This window comes from Oxyura jamaicensis, chromosome 3 (assembly GCF_011077185.1).
Source record: "Oxyura jamaicensis isolate SHBP4307 breed ruddy duck chromosome 3, BPBGC_Ojam_1.0, whole genome shotgun sequence".
NCBI lineage: Eukaryota > Metazoa > Chordata > Aves > Anseriformes > Anatidae > Oxyura > Oxyura jamaicensis.
The window spans coordinates 61,940,308-61,962,778 of record NC_048895.1 but is presented as its reverse complement, the minus strand read 5'-3'; the positions used below and the strand labels follow the sequence as shown (position 1 = coordinate 61,962,778).

General features: G+C 36.0%; 1 protein-coding gene across 6 annotated transcripts in view; it reads left to right on the top strand.

Moving 5' to 3' along the window:
* The window catches only part of LAMA2 (laminin subunit alpha 2), a 390,777-nt gene that overhangs the window by 109,738 nt on the left and 258,568 nt on the right, over positions 1 to 22,471 (top strand). For all 6 annotated transcript variants that reach the window (XM_035321576.1, XM_035321577.1, XM_035321575.1 and 3 more), the window contains exon 4: positions 12,054 to 12,296. In XM_035321576.1, coding sequence (XP_035177467.1) covers positions 12,054 to 12,296 — 243 coding nt within the window. The remainder of the gene's footprint in view (positions 1 to 12,053; positions 12,297 to 22,471) is intronic.

Below are 22,471 nucleotides of genomic sequence, written 5' to 3'. Positions count from 1 at the left end.
TTTTTTTTTCTTTTTTTTTTCTTTTTTTTTTCTTTTTTTTTTTTCTTCCTGAAAAGAATACTGTTTGTGAGCTCTAAGATTCTTTCATGATGGGAACCAAAGCATACTAACTGGGAGCAGTTGGGAGATTCACCTCAAAAACACTTGCTTATCTGAGCTAGAAAGCTAGTGTGGACGTACCATTCTAAGCTCTGTGTCTAAATAGAGTCCATATTTTACACTCAGCCTATGCACCATTTGGTGGTGTTCCCATATGTTTTAATGCAATATGGTTAACCTTTGTTAGGGTAGGGAAAAAATACAAGAGAGGAGAAAGCTTCGGTGAAGACACCTTACTTGTGGGACTTTTCTTGTCACTTGCTCCTTAGCTTTGCCAGTATGACTGCTGTGTTGATAGCTGTTTGAAGGAAATGTTATTTTCATCTGTCAGTTCCCTTGATGCACAGCATTAGCCAGATCTCTTGGGGGAGCACAGCTCTATTTCAGAGTTCATCACTGACACGCAACAGCAGAGATCACGTGTTTGTTTGCCAAGGATGACTTGAGGCAAACATGACAAGCAGTGTCTTGCAGAACTGTGTTGAAGATGTTGCCCAGATATATGACCAGAATGAGGGAGGTTATCTGTTTCTAGTATCTTTAATTTAAATAATAGTTGTTTCTGAAAGCTTATATGAGTGAGTAAATTCTTATTTCCATCACCACTTCCGTACCTGCTTTTTGCTTTTAGTGTTTGGCTGAAGGTGTTACAAAACGATGGCTGTAGCAGGGATTGGCTTGGAGTTGTGTAATGTCAAATATAATGCCACCTTCTCTGACTAGCTATTTCTTAGTCTTTCTAGTAAATAAGATTGACGCTTAATTTGCCAATGATACAGTTCCCAGAATGTGCTTTTTCAAAGCCTTGGACAGGCAAAGACTATGAATTTTCTTAGTCTGCATCCCCGTCCAATTAATTTATTTCTTGAGGAAGAAATAGAAAAAGTTTTCAGCGTGACTACTTACAATCTGGGGCATGATTTTGGATTGTGGAACAATTTCCTGGCTGTCTGGCTTCAAAAGACTGTTGGAATGCTTTGTGTAGAACTCACTCTATACATTTGAACTGCACAATTAGTTCCAGTTAAACTCGTCCTTTAGTGATTGTCTGAAGTCACTTTTTCAGCCATGGTGACGTACAAGGCACACTAGATGATAAGGTATTTCACAACAGCGTTGCTTCTTTTAATATTAGTAAAAAAAAAAATAATAAAAATATATTAATCTATAATAGTCCACAAGACAGTGGCTAAGAAATCAGAATGTGTAGTGCAATGCAGCAAAAGTAAAGTAGCCTTTACACACTATCTGCAAAGTGGTATATGAAACATGCATATCACTACGATATCTTTGTTTTTCTCTGCTCTGTAATATCAAATACATTTTTGGGAGGTGAGGGATTACAACTAGCTTTCTGTGAAGAACTTCTGATATCAAATATAAGAATAGCTAAAGGAATAACAGAAGCTTAATGACCTTTCAATATATAAAGGGGGCTTAGAAGAAAGATGGAGAAAAGCTTTTTACAAGGACTATAGTGACAGGAAAGGGGACAATGGTTTTTAACTGGAAGAGAGTAGATGTATATTAGATATAAAGAAGAAATGGTGAGACGCTGGAACAAGTTGCCCTGAGAAGCTGTGATGTCCTGTCATTGGAAGTGTTCAAAGTCAGGTTGGATGGGGCTTTAAGCAACCTGATCTAGTGGAAGGTGTCCCTGCCCTAGACAGGAAAACTGGTTAAGATGTTAAGAGTTCTTTCCTGACTAAACCATTCTTTGATTTTATGACAAAGCCTAGTCTTGGGATACAAGAAACACATTAGGAAAATTAAGTACCAGTTGGTCTTTCCATGTTAAACTTGTATACACGTCCAAAGATTTTGCTTAGATTTTTGGTTAGTATTCTCTCTTTCTCTTTCACTACAGTTATATGCTTTAAATATCTGAAACACTTTCAAGAAAGCTTCTATAAAGGTAAAACATATGGCTTCTCTTCATCTCCAAACCAAAGCATAATATGGTTTCTCTGTTCAAACTAAGATGTCTCACCTGCAAATGCCAGTCTGTTTTGTCCATCTTCTCAAATCTTTGTCTAAAGAGAAAAGTGTGAATAGAAGCAAAGCCTGTTCAGGCAGTGATACTGCATTTTCATATGGTTGCTGTTCCTCCCTCTCCAGCCTTCCCCAAACAGTCCCGTGGTCTGGCACTAGCAGGTGTACTGCCACATACTGAACCAGATCAGTACCTTGATACTGAAAACTAGCATTGTCTTATTTTTTTGGGGGGGGGGAGTTAGGTTTCTGCCAGGTTCTGTTAGGATTGGGGTGTGTGTGCGTGTGTGTGTGGAACAAGCATGTATTTCTGGAGGCAGTGGAAAAGCAGTCCCACCCCTTGCAAGAGCAGCTGGCCTCAGCGGATGGTAAAGCTTTAAAGTATATAATACTGATCTATGAGCTTTGGGGCAATAAGCTACAGTCCATATCTGCATATTTGGCATTGTTTTTTTCTTGCATATTAATCATTCTATTTTAAACTAATGTAAACACTTAAAAATACAAAGCGTTTAATTACATGCTCCCCGGGGGGCCCCCCCCCCCAAAAAAAAAAAAAGAAAGAAAAAGAAGTTCCCTGGTTCAGTTATCACCTAAGTGATAATGGACTGTTAAAGTGAAAGCCCTAAAAGATGTAGCTAAAACCATGAAAACAAGAATGTAATATGGTATTTGGTATTTTATATTCTGAATGAAAATGTAAATGGCAAATGAAAATAAATAATGGCATATGTTCTATATTACTGAAGCTCCCAGCTAATTTTTGCACATGTACCTGGATGTTAGTTAAAAATTATTTTTTTTTAAGTTTTTTTTTTCTCTTGTCTGAACATAAATCTCAACGTTTCAGTAATTCTTTTTATTCTTTAGTTTCAGAGTTCACTGGTAATGCAAGAATCAGGTATCAATAGGATGAAAGAAAGCATACTTTGCCCTTCAGATATTCTTTTTAATCAAAGTAAAACTAATTGAAGTTAGTTTATAATGAAATGTTTTGTAAAAAGCAAAAAACCAACCAAACAAAAATAACAGAAAACAAACAGCACATAAATATACCAATGATGAACATACATAGAGAACATAATTATTATTAATTTTGTAAACAAACAGACCTGTAGTGAATATTTTGACATCACAGTGAACATTTTAAAGAATTATCTGATTTAGACAGGTTAGCAAGTATACTCTATGTTATGTAGTTTCCCCACCCGGCTTTTTGGGAATCAGAGAATATGCTTGAAGAGAGTACATGCTCTGTATGACACTGGTGACAGATGTCATCGAAACTTCAGTTATTGTCTCAGAATCAAGTTTTTACACATTCATATCACTCAACATAAAAGTCTAAAGAAAAATGAGGGACCTTTATCCATAGGTGTCAAGAGTGCACACCTATGCCAAATGTCACTCCAATACTACCAGCTGCATTAAGCTTTTAGATGTTCTGATAAACAAGTGTTTGTAAAGTTACTCAAGCTGACTTTTCTGCAGTGTTAAAAAAGAAACCTTTTTTATTGTTGTTTGTTTAATAATTATTATTATTATTATTCCTGAGAAGTAAAATAATACGTGCAGGGAGTATTCTTCAATGTTTTCTGAAATGCTAGGAAGCCATTTTAGTCCTGAAAGATCAGCTCTAATACCCACCATATATAGTGCTGCTAGCTAGGCTGAGTTGTTGTATTAACAATAAATCTCTGCAGGATTACTTTGCCCAATTTTTTTATGCTCCTCACTAAATCAGACTGTAACTTTATTGCTCTGTGTTTAGTCAGAAAGATTTCTAAGTAAGCAATTCCTTTCAGCTTCACATCATAATACACTCTGACAAAGATTTTAAAAAGGTTCAAGAATTTATAGTTTTTCTTTTTGAAGTTACTTGCCTCACATTATTCCTGGATGACTACAGTAAATGTGCATACCATTTTTTCTTCTCTAACTCTGGTTGTTCTCAGGAGACCCATTCACCTTTCCATCTGCTGGGCAAATAGTTTCAGGATATAGGTCCTAAATACTCTATTATAACCTTTGAATCTTGAATGGCATGTGACATGAATGTGAGGTTTTGTGCTATTGGCAATTCTGGTGCTAAAGAATGTCACAGAGTCTGGGAGACTGGTGGCAGGATAAATAACATGTTCACAGGAGACTCAGTCTTGAACAAATTTTGCTATATTTAATGAAGAAACATGTCATCAGTGAATAGTTTATAATGAATTAAAGGGTACATTAAAAACAAAGAGTTTTGCAGCTGATAGTGGTGGTCATGAAACAGTGTTTCTGTTTGTCATAGAGTTTCATAGCCTTTTATCATAGCTTTTTATCATTGAATTATTAAAATGTAAGGTGTGTGCTACAAGAGGGACAACAAGATTCTTTATTGCACCTGATGAGAACTGTGGTAATAAAAGAACTGCTCAATATGTATTAAGATAGGTTGTTAATCGACTAATTTGTTTTTGACAATGTCTTGTGCATGTGAGTTAAGATTCAGGGGAGTCGGAGCAGCTCCTAATAGCAAGACACTATTTTGTCATACAAATGCCGTGTGGCACTTTGCAGCTTTGTGCCAATATTGGTACAATGATTTGATGAAATATGCTTGTTTTCAATTTCCCTTTGTTTTAGCTAGCAGGTTTTAAAAGTATTTGTTCTGATATCAGCATAAAGCAGAGGGTAAAATACTGCTAGTTTTAATAAAGTGAACAGTAGGTCACAGCTTGGTCAAGAGCATTGAATTTGACTTGCCAACAGTTTTTCATCATACATGCGTGCAATAGTCTTGATTTGTTGGTTGGTCTAAAATTACTCTAGGAAAATTTCATAGTGGTAATAAAGTAAACATTTAAACAGGTCTTGGGGCTGCATAATCATCCCTTGTTCACTGAACAATGAATATAATGTATGTATATGTTCCTTTCACCATGTAAATATATACATATATAGATGGCATAATTATGCTCTCTCTCTGCTATGTGAAGTCCATGCTGTGCATTGTCTGTGAAAGGCACGCATATCAGTGATGTAGTTTAGACAGAAAAGGCAGTAATTTATGTATTTGTTTGATTTTGGACTAATGTGGACTAAATGACTGGACAAACTTAGAGAAGTTCAGTTAGTGGGTCTCTTCGGTTACAAACCATGGCAAAACAGAGACTTAGTCTGATCTTGCATATAAATTAATGGTGAAGACAAACTGTTCTCTTGGTTGTGAGTCCTAAAGTATTATGGCTAATTATTCGTAAGGAAATTCTGATTGTAAAAGGGGGCTATGAGATGGAAACATAAAATCGCTCATCTCAGAATTCACTCTGCACATTCCATATATTGCCCTGCTGTGCCATACAGCAATATGTCCATATTTAAATTTAGCAGTCCTCAGGTTAATCAGAACAAAAAATATAATCACAGAATTGTAGGGATTGGAAGGGACCTCAAAAGATCATCGGGTCCAACCTCCCTGCCAAAGCAGGTTCCTTAGACAAGGTTCCTTAGAGCAGGCTGCCCAGGTAGGCATCCAGATGGGCCTTGGATATCTCCAGAGAAGGAGACTCCACAACCTCTCTAGGCAGCCTGTTCCAGTGCTCCATCACCCTCACCGTGAAGAAGTTCTTTTGCATGTCGGTGCAGAACTTCCTGTGCTCCATTTTGTGGCCCCTTGTCCTGTCCCCACAAGCCACTGAGAAGAGGTTGGCCAAATCCCTCAGTCTCCAACACCTCAGGTATTTATACACATTGATGAGATCCCCTCTCAGTTTTCTTTTCTCCAGGCTGAACAGACCCAGGTCTCTCAGCTTCTTCATAGGGAAGATGCTTCAGGCCCTGTATCATCTTTGTGTCCCTCTGCTGGACTCTTTCCAGGAGATCCCTGTCTTTTTTGTACCGGGGAGCCCAGAACTGGACACAGTACTCCAGGTGAGGCCTGACCAGGGCAGAGTAGAGGGGGAGGATCACCTCCCTTGACCTGCTGGCCATGTTCCTTTTAATGCACACCAGGATCCCATTGGCCCTCTTGGCCATGAGGGCACACTGCTGGCTCATGGTCAACCTGTCATCCACCAGGACCCCCAGGTCCTTCTCCTCAGAGCTCCTCTCCAGCAGGTCATCCCCCAGCCTGTACTGATATGTCCGGTTGTTCCTTCCCAGGTGCAGGACTCTACACTTGCTCTTATTAAACCTCATCTGGTTTCTTCCTGCCCATCTCTCCAGCCGGTCCAGGTCTCGCTGAATGGCAGCACAGCCTTCTGGCGTGTTGGCCACCCCTCCCAGCTTTGTGTTGTCGGTGTACTTGCTGAGGGCGGACACTATTCCCTCATCAAGTTATCGATGAAGATGTTGAACAAGACCGGACCCAGCACTGACTCCTGGGGAACACCGCCAGTCACAGGCCTCCAGCCAGAATCTGCTCCACCCATCACCACCCTCTGAGCTCGGCCAGTCAGCCAGTTCTTAACACACCTTACTGTCCACTCCTCTATTGCACACTTTCTCAGCTTTGCTAGCAGGATGTCATGGGAGACAGTATCAAAATAGAAGTATGAGGAGCTAAAATCAAAAATAAAAACTGAACATGCACAAACTTTGATCTGGACATCAGAGCTAGCATCTAATTTATTTTCAATTTACTTATTTCCTTGTGTAAGTTTTCAAAATTTCTGGAGTTTACTGACATGAGGCAGGTTAAAAATACTGCCAGAATTTATTTTAAAACCTTTTTAACTGCTCCTGTGTTTAGCTAAAGAAATGAACTATGATATCCAAAAAGAAAGCAAGGAATATAAAGAATCAAATAAAAAGCTGAGAATATTTTTTGAAGTGTCTCTATTTTTGGTTTCATAGTTTAAGTCACTACTTTATTTATGGTCTCATTGTTCATATTGTTAAATATTTCAGGACTGAAATGGAGAAAAGATTGTGCCATGTTCAGGGAGTGGATATAAATTAATACTTTCCTATTTCACACTTGGATTAACGATCTTACCTCAGAGTTCATAATCAATATCCTAGGCCCTAAAGATGATGCCTGTTACCATATAGTAGTAGCATGTTCTTTTCTAGGGAGATCTCAAAGAACCAGCTTGCTACAGTTTCAGCAAGTGTCAAAGGTTTAATTGTCAATAATGCAGAAGTTGCCCCATGCTAATGGTACAGCGGTTTCAGATGCGTCTTTGCAGACCACTCCTTGAGGTGGGTAACAGATAGACATAATCTCACTAAGAACTGTTTACTTGTATACTTTTTAGTTCTGTGCAGAAAAGTACAGAAGCCATAACATTGAAAGATCTTTTATTTCACATTAATAAAACTAGTGCTGCATGAACTTGCTGTTGGTTGTACAAAAAGGAAATCTGAGAAATTTCATATGAAAATTAAGACTTCTCTAGGAAAAGCATATTATTTTGTGTTATTCCTGTATCCAAGTAGTTTTATCTACATTGAAATTAATATTATCATTAGGGAAATAAAATACAGAGATTTCATATGTCTGTAATAGTTGAGGAGACTGAGAATAAGTTTTCCTGGTTAGATTTCAAGGTTTCTTCACTGTTGTGCTTTGAAATGGAGACTAAAAATTGTCTGTAATAGATCTTTGTTTCTCAGGCTAGAGGAGTACATATGTTACTTTGAAATGCAGCTGGTAAGGGAACACTGCATGAAAATGAGAACACTATTTATCCTGGATACTCAGTATGGTACTGGACCCAGAGTAAGTAACAGTTCTTGGATCAGTGAAAAAAAGTGGAAAAAAAAAAAAAGCTTTTTTTTTTTTTTTTGAATTTTTGGTGTTTTAGCATGAAAACAGAAGAATCGTCTTTTCTATTCTGTTGTCTAGGTTTGAAGAAAAAAGTGAATACTGGCATTTCCATCAATTTTTTCTTTCTTCACCATGCTCTCTCTCCATTGAAATATATTCTTTCTTTTTTTTTTTTTTTTTCATTAGCCCTATGAAATAAAGAGGAAAGGAAGTGCTTCTTGCTATTATTTGAAAGTGCTATGAAAAGAAATCACTGACTTTAGCCTTTAGTTCTGATGTATATTAGCCAATGATGAGAAGGAACTACGGTCAACAGAAAGAAGCTATTTATCAGGCCTTCACAAACAGGTGAAGAGTGGATAATGGAGAAAACCAACAGAGAAAATTACAAAGAAAAAAGCTGGCATTGCCAGAAACTTTACAGGCACTGACTCCTGTTTGGCTTAATGTATCTTAAATATTCAACAGCTGGACAACTTGAAAGCTTTACAGTTTGAAATTTTATACAGTGCACTGTTTTAATATAAATTTTTATTTAAAAAAAATAGACATGTTATAATCATCTTTTACTTATGAGCAAAAGTTGAGAGGTATTAATAACATTTATTTTTCTCAAGGAGAAGAACGCATTTTTTAAAGGAGCCTGAGATTCTCTGGCAGTTACGTAAAGTGGAGGGAGAAAGCCAAGATTGGAGATAAGTGGAGATATTTTTAAACTGTTTTTTAAAACACACATTGAAGGTTACAGTTTTGCAGGTACTAACTGAATGAGAGTGAGTCTATTTTTGTCTAATTAGAAAAGATACACATTTCTAAGTGAAGCTTGGTTTGCTTTGGAGACACACACCTTTAGGGCTTCTCAAGGTGTGCCATGGTGAAATCTTTCTCAGTTTTTCCCCACAAAGTGCTGTGGTCATTCTGGTTTTGCATGACATTAGCTATATATATATATATATATATATATAGTATATATATATATATATATATACTGGGGCAGATGATGCTCTGGTAGCTAGAATTGTTTGCAACACCATGGAGGGGGGGAACACACAAAAAAAACCCTCTATGTTGGAATCAAGTGTGTACATCTTTCAACCCAAATTTCCCATCTGGTAGTAACATTTCTGTTGGAAGCAGATCAGATGAACAGGAGAGGCACTGTCATTAGAAGGCAAACTGCAGCATGGCAGCAGTTCAGCTCTCTAAATTGATATTAGCTGAACCCCGCTAAGCATCTCCCCCCTCCTCCCCCTCCTCTCAACATTTTCAATTACAGAATTTCTAACTCTGAGCAGAATGTTTGAAACCTGTCTAACTGTCTCTCAGGACAGTGATACAAAGAGACGCAGGCTAGATGGTCAGTTGATGAATCTGGAGAGTCACTCCATCTCTAAATTAGGGTTTCTCTTAGAGTTGGATGCTAGACTAAAATGAGAAGGTTAGTTATTTATAAATAGCCAATCATTTGAATATTCTTGCATCAAAAGTGTATACTCTGTTATTAAAAAAGAAATATAAAAATCCAAACGGCTGCAGAGATCACGGTCTGGACAAACATGGTGACTGGACAACTATTTATGTTAACTGTTGTTTTTTGTTTGTTTTCATCTACTTTTTTTCTTCTATCTTGCACTTATTCCTCCCTTTCCCTACAAACCATGCCATAATAAGTTAGACACAGTCCAAAAATATTCTTTCTTGTTCACCTCTTAATGAGGTGTACCACCCTGTAGCCAATAACCCCTGCTAGTCTGCAAGGTGTTCTGAAATAGCAGTTGTAATTGACTCATCTGGATGGATTTCACACTGGACTGATGGGTGTTTGACACAGTTTTTAACAAAACAGGAGGAAATAAACCTTTGCCAAACTCCTCAATAAAGGATACCATGTTTACTTGGCCACTGAAATGGAATAATATACAACAATGTAATTGTGGTAAAGAAGTAGGTATGCAATTTACACCAGATTTGTTGATTGGAAGCCTCCTTTGGAGCTATTACATTCTTCTGTTTGGAAAAAGAAATGGAAATATTGAAAATCTCATAAAATTTTGTGGTACTTTATTTTTTTCTCTCTGATGTTCTGACTTACATGAAAGATAGATTTATTTTTTAAATAGTAGTGCAGGTGGGAGTCAGGCACAATGAGATTTCCTGCTTCACTAGCTAGCCCTATGCAGATTAATGATTCACTTCAGCTCTATCTGAATAATATTAGTGTAGCAAATTATGCTGTGTAGTAGGATGCACTTTTCTATGTCTTATGAGGCATACAGAAGGAGATACAGTGCTATAACTTAAACTGTACTTCACAACATGTGTTTTTCAGATCTCACTACTGAGACAATTACTACTGAAAATGAGACCCAGGACTCATTTTGTTTCTCATCTCAAGGATTATGTTGTCTATAATTTGAGAATAGCTCAAAGGACTATTTAGACTATTTCCCTCCCAATCCCATAATTACACTATGGTCACATGAGCAGAGTAAGTACAAAAAAAGGCACCAGCTGTACTTTGGCAGCTGTGTTAATGGACTATTACATGCCACCAGGCAGCTTGGTATTGCTCCGTTATGACATTTGTATCAGCAAACTTTGATCTCCAGGTTATGTTCTATTGGACTTGTACTTTGACAGATATGCTCTAAGGTTGTACAGTTGTAACATCATTTGACAGGTGTCATCTTATTGATGCTATTTTAAAGTTAAGTAGATGTGCTCCATGAATTACGCTGTAGAAATAGAAGCTCGGTATTACTATTTTGTAGGAAACTTGGCTCCATAAAGCAGAGCAGTTTTACTTTTTTTTTTATTATTATTATTGTGAAAATAAACACAGCAAAGCTCAGTGATACATTAGACTTTACTGGTGTTAGTATTCTTATGGCACTAAGCTCTAGCTTGATGTATTATAATAACCAAGACATGATTTGCTAAGCAGTTCCACAATAAAGGAAGGGTTACTCTGGTACCTGAAGACAATTTTCCAGTTGTTTGGAAAAGGGAGGTGTCAATATTTCATCCATGACATAGCCTTGCTTTAAAAGCCATCATTTGTTGCCATCTTAAGTGTGCATATGATGTTTTTTTAAGCACTTTATATTTTAAGTGTGTCTTAAAATATAAAGCTGCTGCATGATTGGCTTTTCTGATGGAAATAGCTGCTCCCTTTCCTTAGCTTCAGTTTTACCTCAGAAACATCTAGATGTTACTTGGTTTAAAAATAATAATAATACTGTGTCACTAATGTAAGTCATTCTGCAATTGTGAATGTATTGGTTGTGGCTTGTATTCCAGCAAGCCTGTAAACAGCAATAAGCCTTGATAAATCAATTGAAAGGGCAGGTGAAATGGAGCATAATGAGCACTGATTGCGTGCTTGCATTCCGTTTATGGTGATATTTGATGTGTCTCTGTCCTGTAAAGCTTATTTATAGCCACTGTGCTGAGTCATGTGATTTAAACAAGGATGTTTTATAGAATAGTTTCAGTAGGATGTGATTACATTTCAATGGCTTAAACCTGTGTTCTTTCTTAATAGCAATGAAGTTTGGCATCTTGTAAACATTGCAGAAAGTATGTGTGTATAAATACACAAAGAGAAACAATCATTTATTCTAATTGAAAATACTTGAATATAAGCTTTGCAAATGTCTGGTGGAAACTGCAGCTTCACAGTCATTTATTAAGTTATATGAAATTTAGAGTGCTTTTTAATTCTATTTGCAAAGTCTGTCCTGGCCTAATACCAGGAGGTTCAGGCTGGCTGTTAGGAAAAGGTTCATCACTGAGAGGACTTTTGGGCACTGGAACAGGCTTCCCAGGGATGTGGTCACAGCACTAAGCTGTGAGAAGATGCATTCAGACACATTGTCTGATTTTCAGGTAGTCCTGTGTGGGGGCCAGGATTTGGACGCAATGATCCCTGTGCTCCCTTCCAACTCAGGATATTCTGTGATTCTAAGGTAACAAATTTTATTTATTTATTTATTTATTTATTTTCAGAAAAGTTAATGGTGAGTTTATTTCTATATTTGAAGAATTTTGATGGAATCTGAGGCCATACTGCATTTATAGGGAAAAAAGGTCAAACATTATCATATTTCCTCTTCTTAGTTTGGTAGGTATTAAGAAATTGGAATAAGTTTTAAATCACAAAGTTATAAGTATTTTAACAATTTGGCATATTTTTTTTTTTTTTCAGATTTTCCAGATTGCATATGTTATTGTGAAAGCAGCTAACTCACCTCGACCTGGGAACTGGATATTAGAGCGTTCTCTGGATGGTGTAGACTATCAGCCATGGCAGTATTACGCTATCACAGACAGTGAGTGCCTGACACGTTACAACATTCATCCGCGTCCTGGAACTCCATCCTATATAAAAGATGATGAAGTTATATGCACTTCTTATTATTCCAAGATCCATCCTCTGGAGAATGGAGAGGTAAAATCAGATGTCACTCCATACACAGTAAACAGGAAGAAAAAAATATTTTGCTTAATTAGCAAATATGAGTCTTGGGTAGACAGAGTGTGTTGGCGTGCTTGAAAAATGTGGAGGTTGTGTATTTGCAATTGTAAAAAAAAAAATAAAAAAATGGTTCTTTATAAATTCATGATATACCCTCTAATAAGCATATTCTACAAAGTAAACAAAGAGATAAAAGAGTTATTAGGTAGAACTAGGTGCTAGTACTTGGACAACTTCAGCTGCTTGAAATATGTTCCAGTGTCGCTTGTGAGCAAAAGTGAAAATACTGGGAAAACTCATGGACCAAGTGAAGTTGTTAGAAGGTTTTTCTTCGTGTTGCCATTTTAGTCTACATGTATAAGTTAGGATGTTAAATGGTAATAATTTCATTCAGAGTTTATTGTATTTAAAAGTTTGTAATTGACTCTCTGCCCTTGTATATACCTATTAATTCTTCTATTGTCAGAGGTGTCTATTATTTCTTAGTGAGTCCAGACACAGGAGTCATGAACCAGTCACTAGTTTTAACTGAGGGCATAGAAAATATGTGTTGGAGGGGAGAATGAGGAACAATGGTTGTAAGGATTCTTACCAGGCAAATGTAACAAATGTACCTGAAAATGCAGACTGTTTGACCACTTAAAATGAAGAGAGGGAAATCTATATGTACCAAATTCCGGCTGTATATTTCTTTGCAGTTTTATTTTTCCACCACTTGCTCTGCACATGAGTTGGTAATTCAAGGAAAAGACATGCATGTGTGCTAGATCTGAAGTATATATTTATTTACATATTCTTTTATGTCTAATGATGTTCTGTGAAATTTTAGCCTCAATATTTATTTTTCTGCTGAATGTTCCATTTTTTAAAATAGTTTATTTCCAAGTAAAGAAGTACAAACTTATTCTCTTTTGTTCTTCTACATGGAAAGCATTCAGATGCAAAACTGTTAATGTATATTATTTTTGCATACCAGATATGGATATGTATACTTTTTTTACATTCACAGGCAATTTGTAATGCCAGGTACAAAAGCAGGAAAAGAAAGTTTCAGTATAAATATCCTCCTGATATACTTAAAAAAGAAAAAAAAGTAAGCAAGTAAGCTTGGATCTAAAGTATGTTTGTATAGACGTGAAATCACTTGCATATCTATGAAAAGTCATCTCAAATACTTTGTGTGTATGCATAATTGTATCATTTGAATGGGTATTTGTTCTTGTAAAATCTAGCAGTAGCAGATAAAGTGATATTGTGCATGCATAAGTGCTATGTTTTCAAAACATCTCCAATTGGATGCTTTTTGAGGGGGGAGCAGAACACAAGTGAGCAGCTTATTGCACACACCAAAATTTCATAGTTTCTTTAGGATAATATTTCTGCAATGAAAATACAATGCCAAAGTAATGATTCCAATGTTTCAATTGATTTACACTGTTCAATTTCTTTGATTATCTAATTTTCTTGCAGACAGATACTGATTCCAGTAGTCTGCTGTCCTCTTGGTTAAACCAATGTCTCTTTGTGTTCTTCATTGGCTGAGTTAAAAAGCAATTCAGCATCTCTGTGTATAGCCTTGACTGAAACACTGACTTAAGTCCCGTTGATTTGAGTGGAAGTTAATTCCTATCTTAAGTAGGAAATTAATCATTTTTAATGTGGTCCGATGTGCTGGAGTTGGTGTTCTGCCCCAAACATAGTAAAAATGGTGAACATCTGATAACCAGTTTATTTAATCAGGAAGATCTGGAAGAAGGGAAGAATTCATCTGTTCAATTCCACTCAGAAAAGTGGAAATATTAAGTACTCTATGAATACTCTATGAAAAGTGTATGATTTAAGCCTCCCTAATTTAATCTTACTTTGCACAGGTAGTTATTAGTCTGAGATTTGGCCCTAAGACAGAAAAAGATAGAAATTTTTGAAATTAAAAACTAAAGCTTAATTTTTATAGCAACTGGAAGGGTATCATTCCAAACAAGTTAATCAGCTTGCATTTTAACATCTTTTTGTAAGTTAAATAGTAATTTAATCTGTCTGAGTAGCTATAGACAGCCTTATAAAATACACTTTAACACAGAACAATTCTTTTTCATGTTTAATCAAACATTTATTATGAAAAATAATGCAGTTCATACCAATATCAGATTTACTTGCAATTTTTTTAGAGGTGATATTTGCTTGGCTCCTAGTCTTTCAGTGGAACTACATTTGCATATCATTTATTTTTGTCCCAGGGTAGGACTTCTGTTCTACCCATCAGACTTATGATTTGTAAGACTGACAAAATCATGAAATATACATTAAGTACCTTTTCTTTCTTTTCCTTCAAAAACATTGAACTGTTTAGGCACACAATTCTGGTGTATACTCAGGTGACCTAATGAAGTGCAGAAGTTGCTTAGGTAAACAAACCAGTTCCAAAGCCAAATCTATGTCTATGCTAGTGTCTTAAGTCAGAAAAACAACAACAACAACAACAACAAAAAACAGAGTATGTCCATTTTATGTGTACTTTCAATAGAGATTTACTAAATCACTGACATTTTAGTCAGTGATTGATTAGAGTATTTCCAGAAATTTTATTTTAAGCAAAATAATTTGGGCATTTAGTAATGTCAGCATTTACATGACAAATATTCACTTGTCCAATAGCATAAATAAACAACAACAAAAAGTGATGTATCTTCAGGTCAATCTAGGCAACACAAGTTTACTTCTCTGTCACATGAATAAATAATCTGTAGACCAAGAGCTATTTACATAGAATGATTTTATAGAATATTTTCATGAATTAAGAGAAAATTGTATGATGAAAGCTTCTTAATGGTGAGCAAAACTGAGGCATTCTGAAATAGGGAAATTTCTCCCAGAAGTGTAGACTCAGTTGCAGAGATTGTTACAATTGTATCTACACTGTTTAAAATCAGTGATACCTTAAACAAACAAACAAAAACAGGGAGATCCATGTGTCTGTATATCACACCAGCAAAGTAGACTTTTAGCGTATGTTTCTGATATACCATCAATAAATGTTAATGCTAAAGTTTTCCAAAATATTTAATATGAAAAAACAAGTTCTATCTCTCTGTTCCCAAGACAGAAATGAACTGAAAGTGTTCAGTTATATTAATGAATTGCTCATTATCTTTTTAAAGCAAGAAACATCAATTCAGTAAAAGATTTATTTATTTATTTATTTATTTTTAATGCTGAGAGTTGTTTAAATAAGGGGTAATAGCTGTTGGGATGGGGCTGCTATTTTCAGGAATAGAAGAATGCCCATTTTGTGCCATTTTCATCTTTACATGAACACCATATAGGGGAGGTATTTGTTTTATTTCCTCAGATGATCGTTAGGTTGAGAACTAAAAATTAGTGGGTTACCATAGCAATTTTTGCTTCATTTCCTTGACACGCAAGCCTCTGATGTTTACATCTAATTCATACCTTTTTATTGAAATATTTCTTACTCTGCTAGACTACAATTTGTGTCAAAGCTTCTGTATCTTGTTGAATAGATGGTTTTAAGGCTCTGGATACAAACTTTCAATGTCTTTTTTTTTTTCTTTCTTTCTTTTTTTTTTTCTTTTTTCCTGTGAGGTATATGGATTTTTTTTTCGTAAAGGCTTTTTTGAATTAGCATGTGTTGTACATGTTTTGATGCATGGGAATCTTCCACCTTGCTTGTGGATGTTTCAAAGATGGACCCTCTGAAGACTTTAGGTGCTCTAGTTGATCGCTATAAAGTTAGGAAAAAATACATTTTTTTCATGTAAAATGAAATATTCTGCCAGTTCTATAGTTTGAAAGGTAATCAAATAGTAGGTAAAACTTAAAAAAAAAAAAAAAAAAAAAAAAAAAAAAGCTTTCTTCAGGCATATGTAGCTTTTGAATATTTTGTTTAGGTTAGAAGAAAATATTTAAGTCTAAAATAAATATTTTGTTGTTTCTGTAGTATGAAGTAATTCTTTGTGCAAACAGACGTAGGAAGTTAAATTCAGTAAAGACAGAGGGAAAAGGGTTTAATTTATCTGATACAAACGCAAGTGCCTTTATTAAGAAGTCAGGAAGAAAAATCTTCTGGAAAACATTGAATTTCTCAATAATAAGGTTTTCTGAAAGTATAAAAGCCAAGAAGAGAATGTGAATTTAATTTTCTCCTTATAAAAATCTTAACTGGAATAGCCAACTGACTAGTCCATCTGAGTGTCATCATGTAGAGAAGTGCTGTCAGAAGTTTTTTTTTTTCAATAATTATACTCATTATAGTTGCACTGTAGTTATGTGAACGGACAAGAAGTCCTTCCCTTTCTGTGGGTAGAATGTCAAAGGACATTTCTGTGGTTGGGTAGAGTTTAGGTTAAATGGAAGTTACAAATACTGGCATGTTCTGGAAGTTACAAATTACTGGCAGGATCTGCCAGTTTGGTAAGCAGATTTAATATAAAAAGGAGGGATTAAGAGAGTAGATGCTGAATTGTGAATTGGTTGTAAATGAAGAATATGAGGAATACTTTTTTTTTTTTTTTTCCCCAAAAGACTGCATATAAGTGAAGCTGATGGAAAAATCTTTAAGCAGCACCATGTATATAATACTGCTGTCTTTTTCAATCTGTGTTGCCCTTTGCAAGAATGATCAGATACAAGGTGTTCTCCTGAAGTTCTTGGTCAGGGTAGTATTGCTATGTAATTTCTACTTCCTTATGTAGTCTGGACTTGCTGTTAATCCTCTTGTAGAGACTAGTTGAACTGGACAACAATGTTGAAAACCTTACTACACATTTTTGACCCCCACACAAGAAGGTTCGTGTTTGTCTCTGTTCCGTTAAAGATCACAGGAGATATAGATTACCAAAATACTAATTTTATCATTGCTTTTCAAGGAGGAACCCTATTGCTGGGTTTAAAAAAGAATTGTGCTTATAGCAGATATGTATGCCTCTTGACAGAAAGGGAATACAGCCAATACATTTTTATTATTCAACTCTGAGCATGAATTTCTAACCTGATGTAGCTTGACATATGCACAATCGCATTTGACTTTTGTCCCTAAAACTGATATGTGACTTGCTTTTATTTAGTGCCTAGCAATTAATTCCATGTTCTGGTATCTGCTGTACAAAGAATCACCTCCTATTGTTTTGTCTTAGTTTAGTTCCCACTGATTTATTCTGAAGAGCCCCAATTATTCTACTGGAAGAACAGTCTTGTGAACTTCTGAGTAGTCAATCTATACTTACTTTCCTAATACAATTTTCTCATTTTACAGATTTCTGTCATGTTTTTACTTAAATAATCTCTTCTTCAAGCTGAAGTGTCCTATCATAATCTGTCGTTCTTCATATGGAAGGTATTCCATAAATTTCTTCATCTTCTTGTCCTGTTCTGAACTTTTTACAGTATGATTATGTTGACTTTGAGATGAGGAGACAGAATTTGAAGTTTGGGCAAACCACAGATTTATAGTGGTCTAATTGTTTTCTCCTTATGTTTTCCTATAAATTTGCTTTTGACTTCTTGTTTTGGATTTCAGCTGAGCATTGTTGCTCACTGAAGTCTAATGTTTTCTCTATGAAAAACAAATAAACTCTATATAAACTGTCTGCCTCAATGGCTTCCTTCCCATCTTCATGTGTTAAAATGTGTATGTTGTTTCCTTTCTCATAGTGATCTTTCCATCCTTATTTATTTTACCTCTTCATGATCACATAATCATATGTACTTCACCAGATCATATGTATTCCCCCCCCCTTAAAACAATATTATTATTATTTATTTATTTTTAAATGTACTTCTTCACCTTATAATATTCTCTAGAAGTTACTCTTTTCTCACCTTTCCTACAGTTCTTAATGGACTAAGATGCCAAAGCAGTGAATGCAGTGCGGGTATTTGTATAGATATAAGCATATTGTGCTGGCTAGACCAGCTGAATGGACTGTGTTTTACCTCAAATGTGTCAGAAAAATGCCAGGTATTACATTGAACTGTGTCTTCTGTAAGAATATGGTGCTCATGTAGCTTTTGTGCAGGCCTTTTGTTAAGTTTGCTAAGTCTTCCAAAGCATAAAACTTTAACCTTGTTCTGCCAAAGAATTTAGCCCAAAGAAAGGCCATGTCTTTACAGTGGGAGTGGTAGTACTAACAGCTCATCTTAACAAACTTCCTAAGTGACAATTTCAGACAAGGATTCCTGAGCAGAGAGAATACTAGGTAGTGGATTCAGTTCAGTTTTTTTGTTTGTTTGTTTGTTTGTTTGTTTTTAATAACCTTAACTAGTGTTAAATGTGAAGTATTTGGCAGTTTTTACAGAAAAGTATTAACACTAATACATCGTGCTTATGAGAGATTTCTGGGATGCCTAACTATTGCTTAGTAGAACTGCATAGTATTGTTTCCCTGTTCTGGAAGGTTCAAAATTAGAGACCAAAATGCAAGTGTTTACTATGTCAACAACAGAGTGTAAGCTTCTCTTTTTTTTAGCAAGGAAAGGTACCTGAAAGGAAACAGGTACCTGAAGGGAGGCTGTAGCGAGGTGGCGGTTGTCTATTCTCCCACGTGCCTGGTGACAGGACGAGGGGGAATGGGCTAAAGTTGCACCAGGGGAGGTTTAGATTGGATATTAGGAAGAACTTCTTTACTGAAAGGGTTGTTAGTCACTGGAATAGGCTGCCCAGGGAAGTGGTTGAGTCACCATCCCTGGAGGTCTTTAAAAGACGTTTAGATGTAGAGCTTGGGCATATGGTTTAGTGGAAGATTTGTTAGCATTAGGTCAGAGGTTGGACTAGGTGATCTTGGAGGTCTCTTCCAACCTAGGCTGTTCTGTGATTCTGTGAAACTCTTCCTGCCTACTATATTGCCATAGCCAGCACTAAGACTAAAACAGAGGACTAATGGGGGACACGGGGGAAGTTATGGTGGGAGTTCAGTAACCTGCTATCATGGTTTCAGTTAGGACAGAGTTACTTTTCCTCCTAGTAGCTGGTAGGGTGCTACGTTTTGTATTAGGATGAGAAGAGTGCTGATAACATGCTGATGTTTTAATTGCTGCAGAGCAATGCTTACACTAAGCCAAGGACTTTTCAGCTTCTTGCTCTGTCCTGCCAGTGGGCAGGCTGGGGGTGCAGCAAGAGCTGGGAGGGGACAGACCCAGGACAGCTGACTCAAACTGGCCAAAGGGGTATTCCATACCATCTGACGTCGTGCTAAACAATATATAGGGGTGACTAGCTGGGGTGAGGGGCCGGCTACTCGGAGATAGGCTGGGCATCGGTCAGTGGGTGGTGAGCAATTGCATTGTGCATCACTTGTTTTGTACACACTATTATTATTATTATTATTTCCTATCTTAATAAACTGTCTCTATCTAAAACCACAGGCTTCACTTTCCCGTTCCTCTCCCTCATCCCAGAGAGGGAGGGGGGAGGGTGAGCAAACGGCTGTGTGGTGTTTAGCTGCCGGCTGGGTTAAACCACAACACCTGCTTCCTTCTTTCTCCACAAATGAATTTTCTTATCACCATTATTATAGTGGTGAGAATGATACTGCAATCAAGGTGATACTTGTGTTGCTCCTTCAAACACTTAACATCTTTCTTTTGTGATGGTAGCAATGTAAATGTAAGGTCAAAATTTTAAATCTTCTTCTGTAGTTAATAAAGACTATGTGTGCTCATTCATTAGTTTTTATTTTCTTCAGCCAAGTGGAAGTTCATAGTGTGTACTAGACACATAAAGAGGATAAATAGAAACAAGAACCTTACTAATAGTCTTTTGTTATTTTGTTCACTTGCCATACTAACTACTTGATTGCTGCTCCTCTGCCCCTTTTTATATACCTCTCTGTGCTGTATGTCTTAACTCACTTTAACCTTCCCCCATGCCCTGGCAATTAGTGTCCTCTGGGCTAGTGTAAGACCAGCGATGCTGGGAAGGTTGAACTCTGCTACTCCGCAATATTTTCTTGCTAGTTTTCTTCTCTTTATACCACATTGCTTGTCCCATTCACTGTAGTCTCATTAATTCACAGAGAAGGAAGGGAAGAAAAAGTAACTTGCAAATGAACTTCTAAGTGCAATTCTCCCTGTGGCCAGATTTAATCCTTTCTCACTAGGAGTCTGAGACTGTCAACACTAAGAGGGCAGAGGGTTAGAATTTTTAGAAGTATGCAAGACTGAAATGTATTCAGTTGTAGACTGAAAATGTTGAGATTACTTTTTTTTTTTCCCTAATAAACAATTATATGATGCTACAATGATTCAAAAAAAATTTGCATGTTTGTTGATAGCAGTATTGATGTGTACTGGGTCTGCCTTTATAATTGCTGTTTTTAATTTGACCCTCTCAGCACCCTAATCTGTATTCAGCATCTTGTCTTTATTGTGGAATAACAATCTAGATTATGAGTTGACTGTTCCCATTGAATTACAGTGGAAGGTTTTGTTTTGTTTTGTTTTTAAATAGGTTGAGATGTAGAACCCATATTTACCCATATGGTAAATAATAATAATAATAAGATAAATAGCAGAAATCAAAAGAAAGCTTCAGCTGGTAAAGATTTTATCAGATACTATCCTTGCATCCAATAATGTGCTCTACTTCGCAGGTTTTTACCAGACTGAATCAGGGTATGTACCAGGTGGCATTGCTTCATTTTGTAAAAAATAATCAATGGGGTTGTCTCTGGAACTGTCCCCATCAGCTTACGATCATTCTCATCTTCTTCATTTTATGTCTTACATACACAATTAGTATTTTTTAGTGATTACTAATGGGGACAGACAACAGAATCCTTAGATTAGGAGTGTTTCTTATTAAAGATCTTTTCATTTCAGTCAATAACCTTTGGATCAGTTTTCTTGGTGAAGGCTGTCTAATTTAATTCAGTTCCACTGCTTCACTCATTAAACGCTTACTGCTTAATGTTTTGGATCACATCATACTTTGTTCCCCCCTGTTGGCCTTCATTTATAGTTTGTTTGCTTCCCTGCCACACATACACCTTCTAGCTACAGCAGATTCAGGAAGACTTATAGTCAGGCTGTGGATTTGGATATCACCTTGTTGTGTATGATTAGTCTCACAGAAATATGTTACATTAGTATGATTTAAGTCTCCTTTTTTGAGTGCTATGAAAGTATAACTTAGCCTAAAAAGTTATTCGTGGAATAACTAGAATATGAATTTTCTTCAAGGACTCTGGCATATAAACTTTCAGTTTTCAAAAATGGGAATTAGAACAATCATGAAAGAAACAGTTTACAAAAGAGAGAAGACAGTTCTGAGGTTTAAACAGAGATCCACATCTAGTTCATTTTATTGCTTTTTGTTTTTTTGTGTGTATGTCTTCATTTGATTGAGTAAAATTAAACATGAGCAGCTCATCCAAGAAAAAAAAAAAAAGATATTTAACAAATGATTGCAAAACAAATGGGGAAATTTTACATATTCCATTTACATAATGCTAAGTTGCCTCACTAATGTAAAACTATTGATTAACACTTCCTGATTTTCTAACTTACTTTCATAGATATGTCAAAGGAACGAACAGATTAGGCATTTGTCATACATGTGCGATACTGTTGGAATTTTTTTTGAAAACATTTAGAATTTGATTTAAGACAAATTTAAAGGATTTTATTATGCATGGTGAAAACAGTCTTTGTTCAAATGTTGTACAACTAATATAGCAAGTCAGTAATTTAATTACATTATAGCATTATTTGCTGTTAATGGTTACCTGAGAAAAGGAAGCTAGTAAATTTTTTAGATGGATAGTTGCTACTGAACTTGAATTTCTGATATTTAGTATTATAGAAAACAGAGTGGATATAAAATGTATAATGTACTTTTAAATTATGCATCAGAGAGGAAACAACTGTTGAAGCTATTTATAAGTAGCACAGCAATCTGTCATTATTTTAAAAACAAGAGGAAGGATATTTACTGGTGCATCTCTGTTGACCAAGTTGGAATAAAAATTTTTTTTGTGTTGTTAGTCAGTCCACTTTCCTGTCTTGTCATGTCTTCTGTCCCTGAGCAGAAGCTCATGTCATAACTTTCATGATTTCTGGAAAAATAGAAAAACTGATTAATCATATGAATCTTAAAACTTAAAAAGCTATAAAGTGACAGCATGCAAAGTACA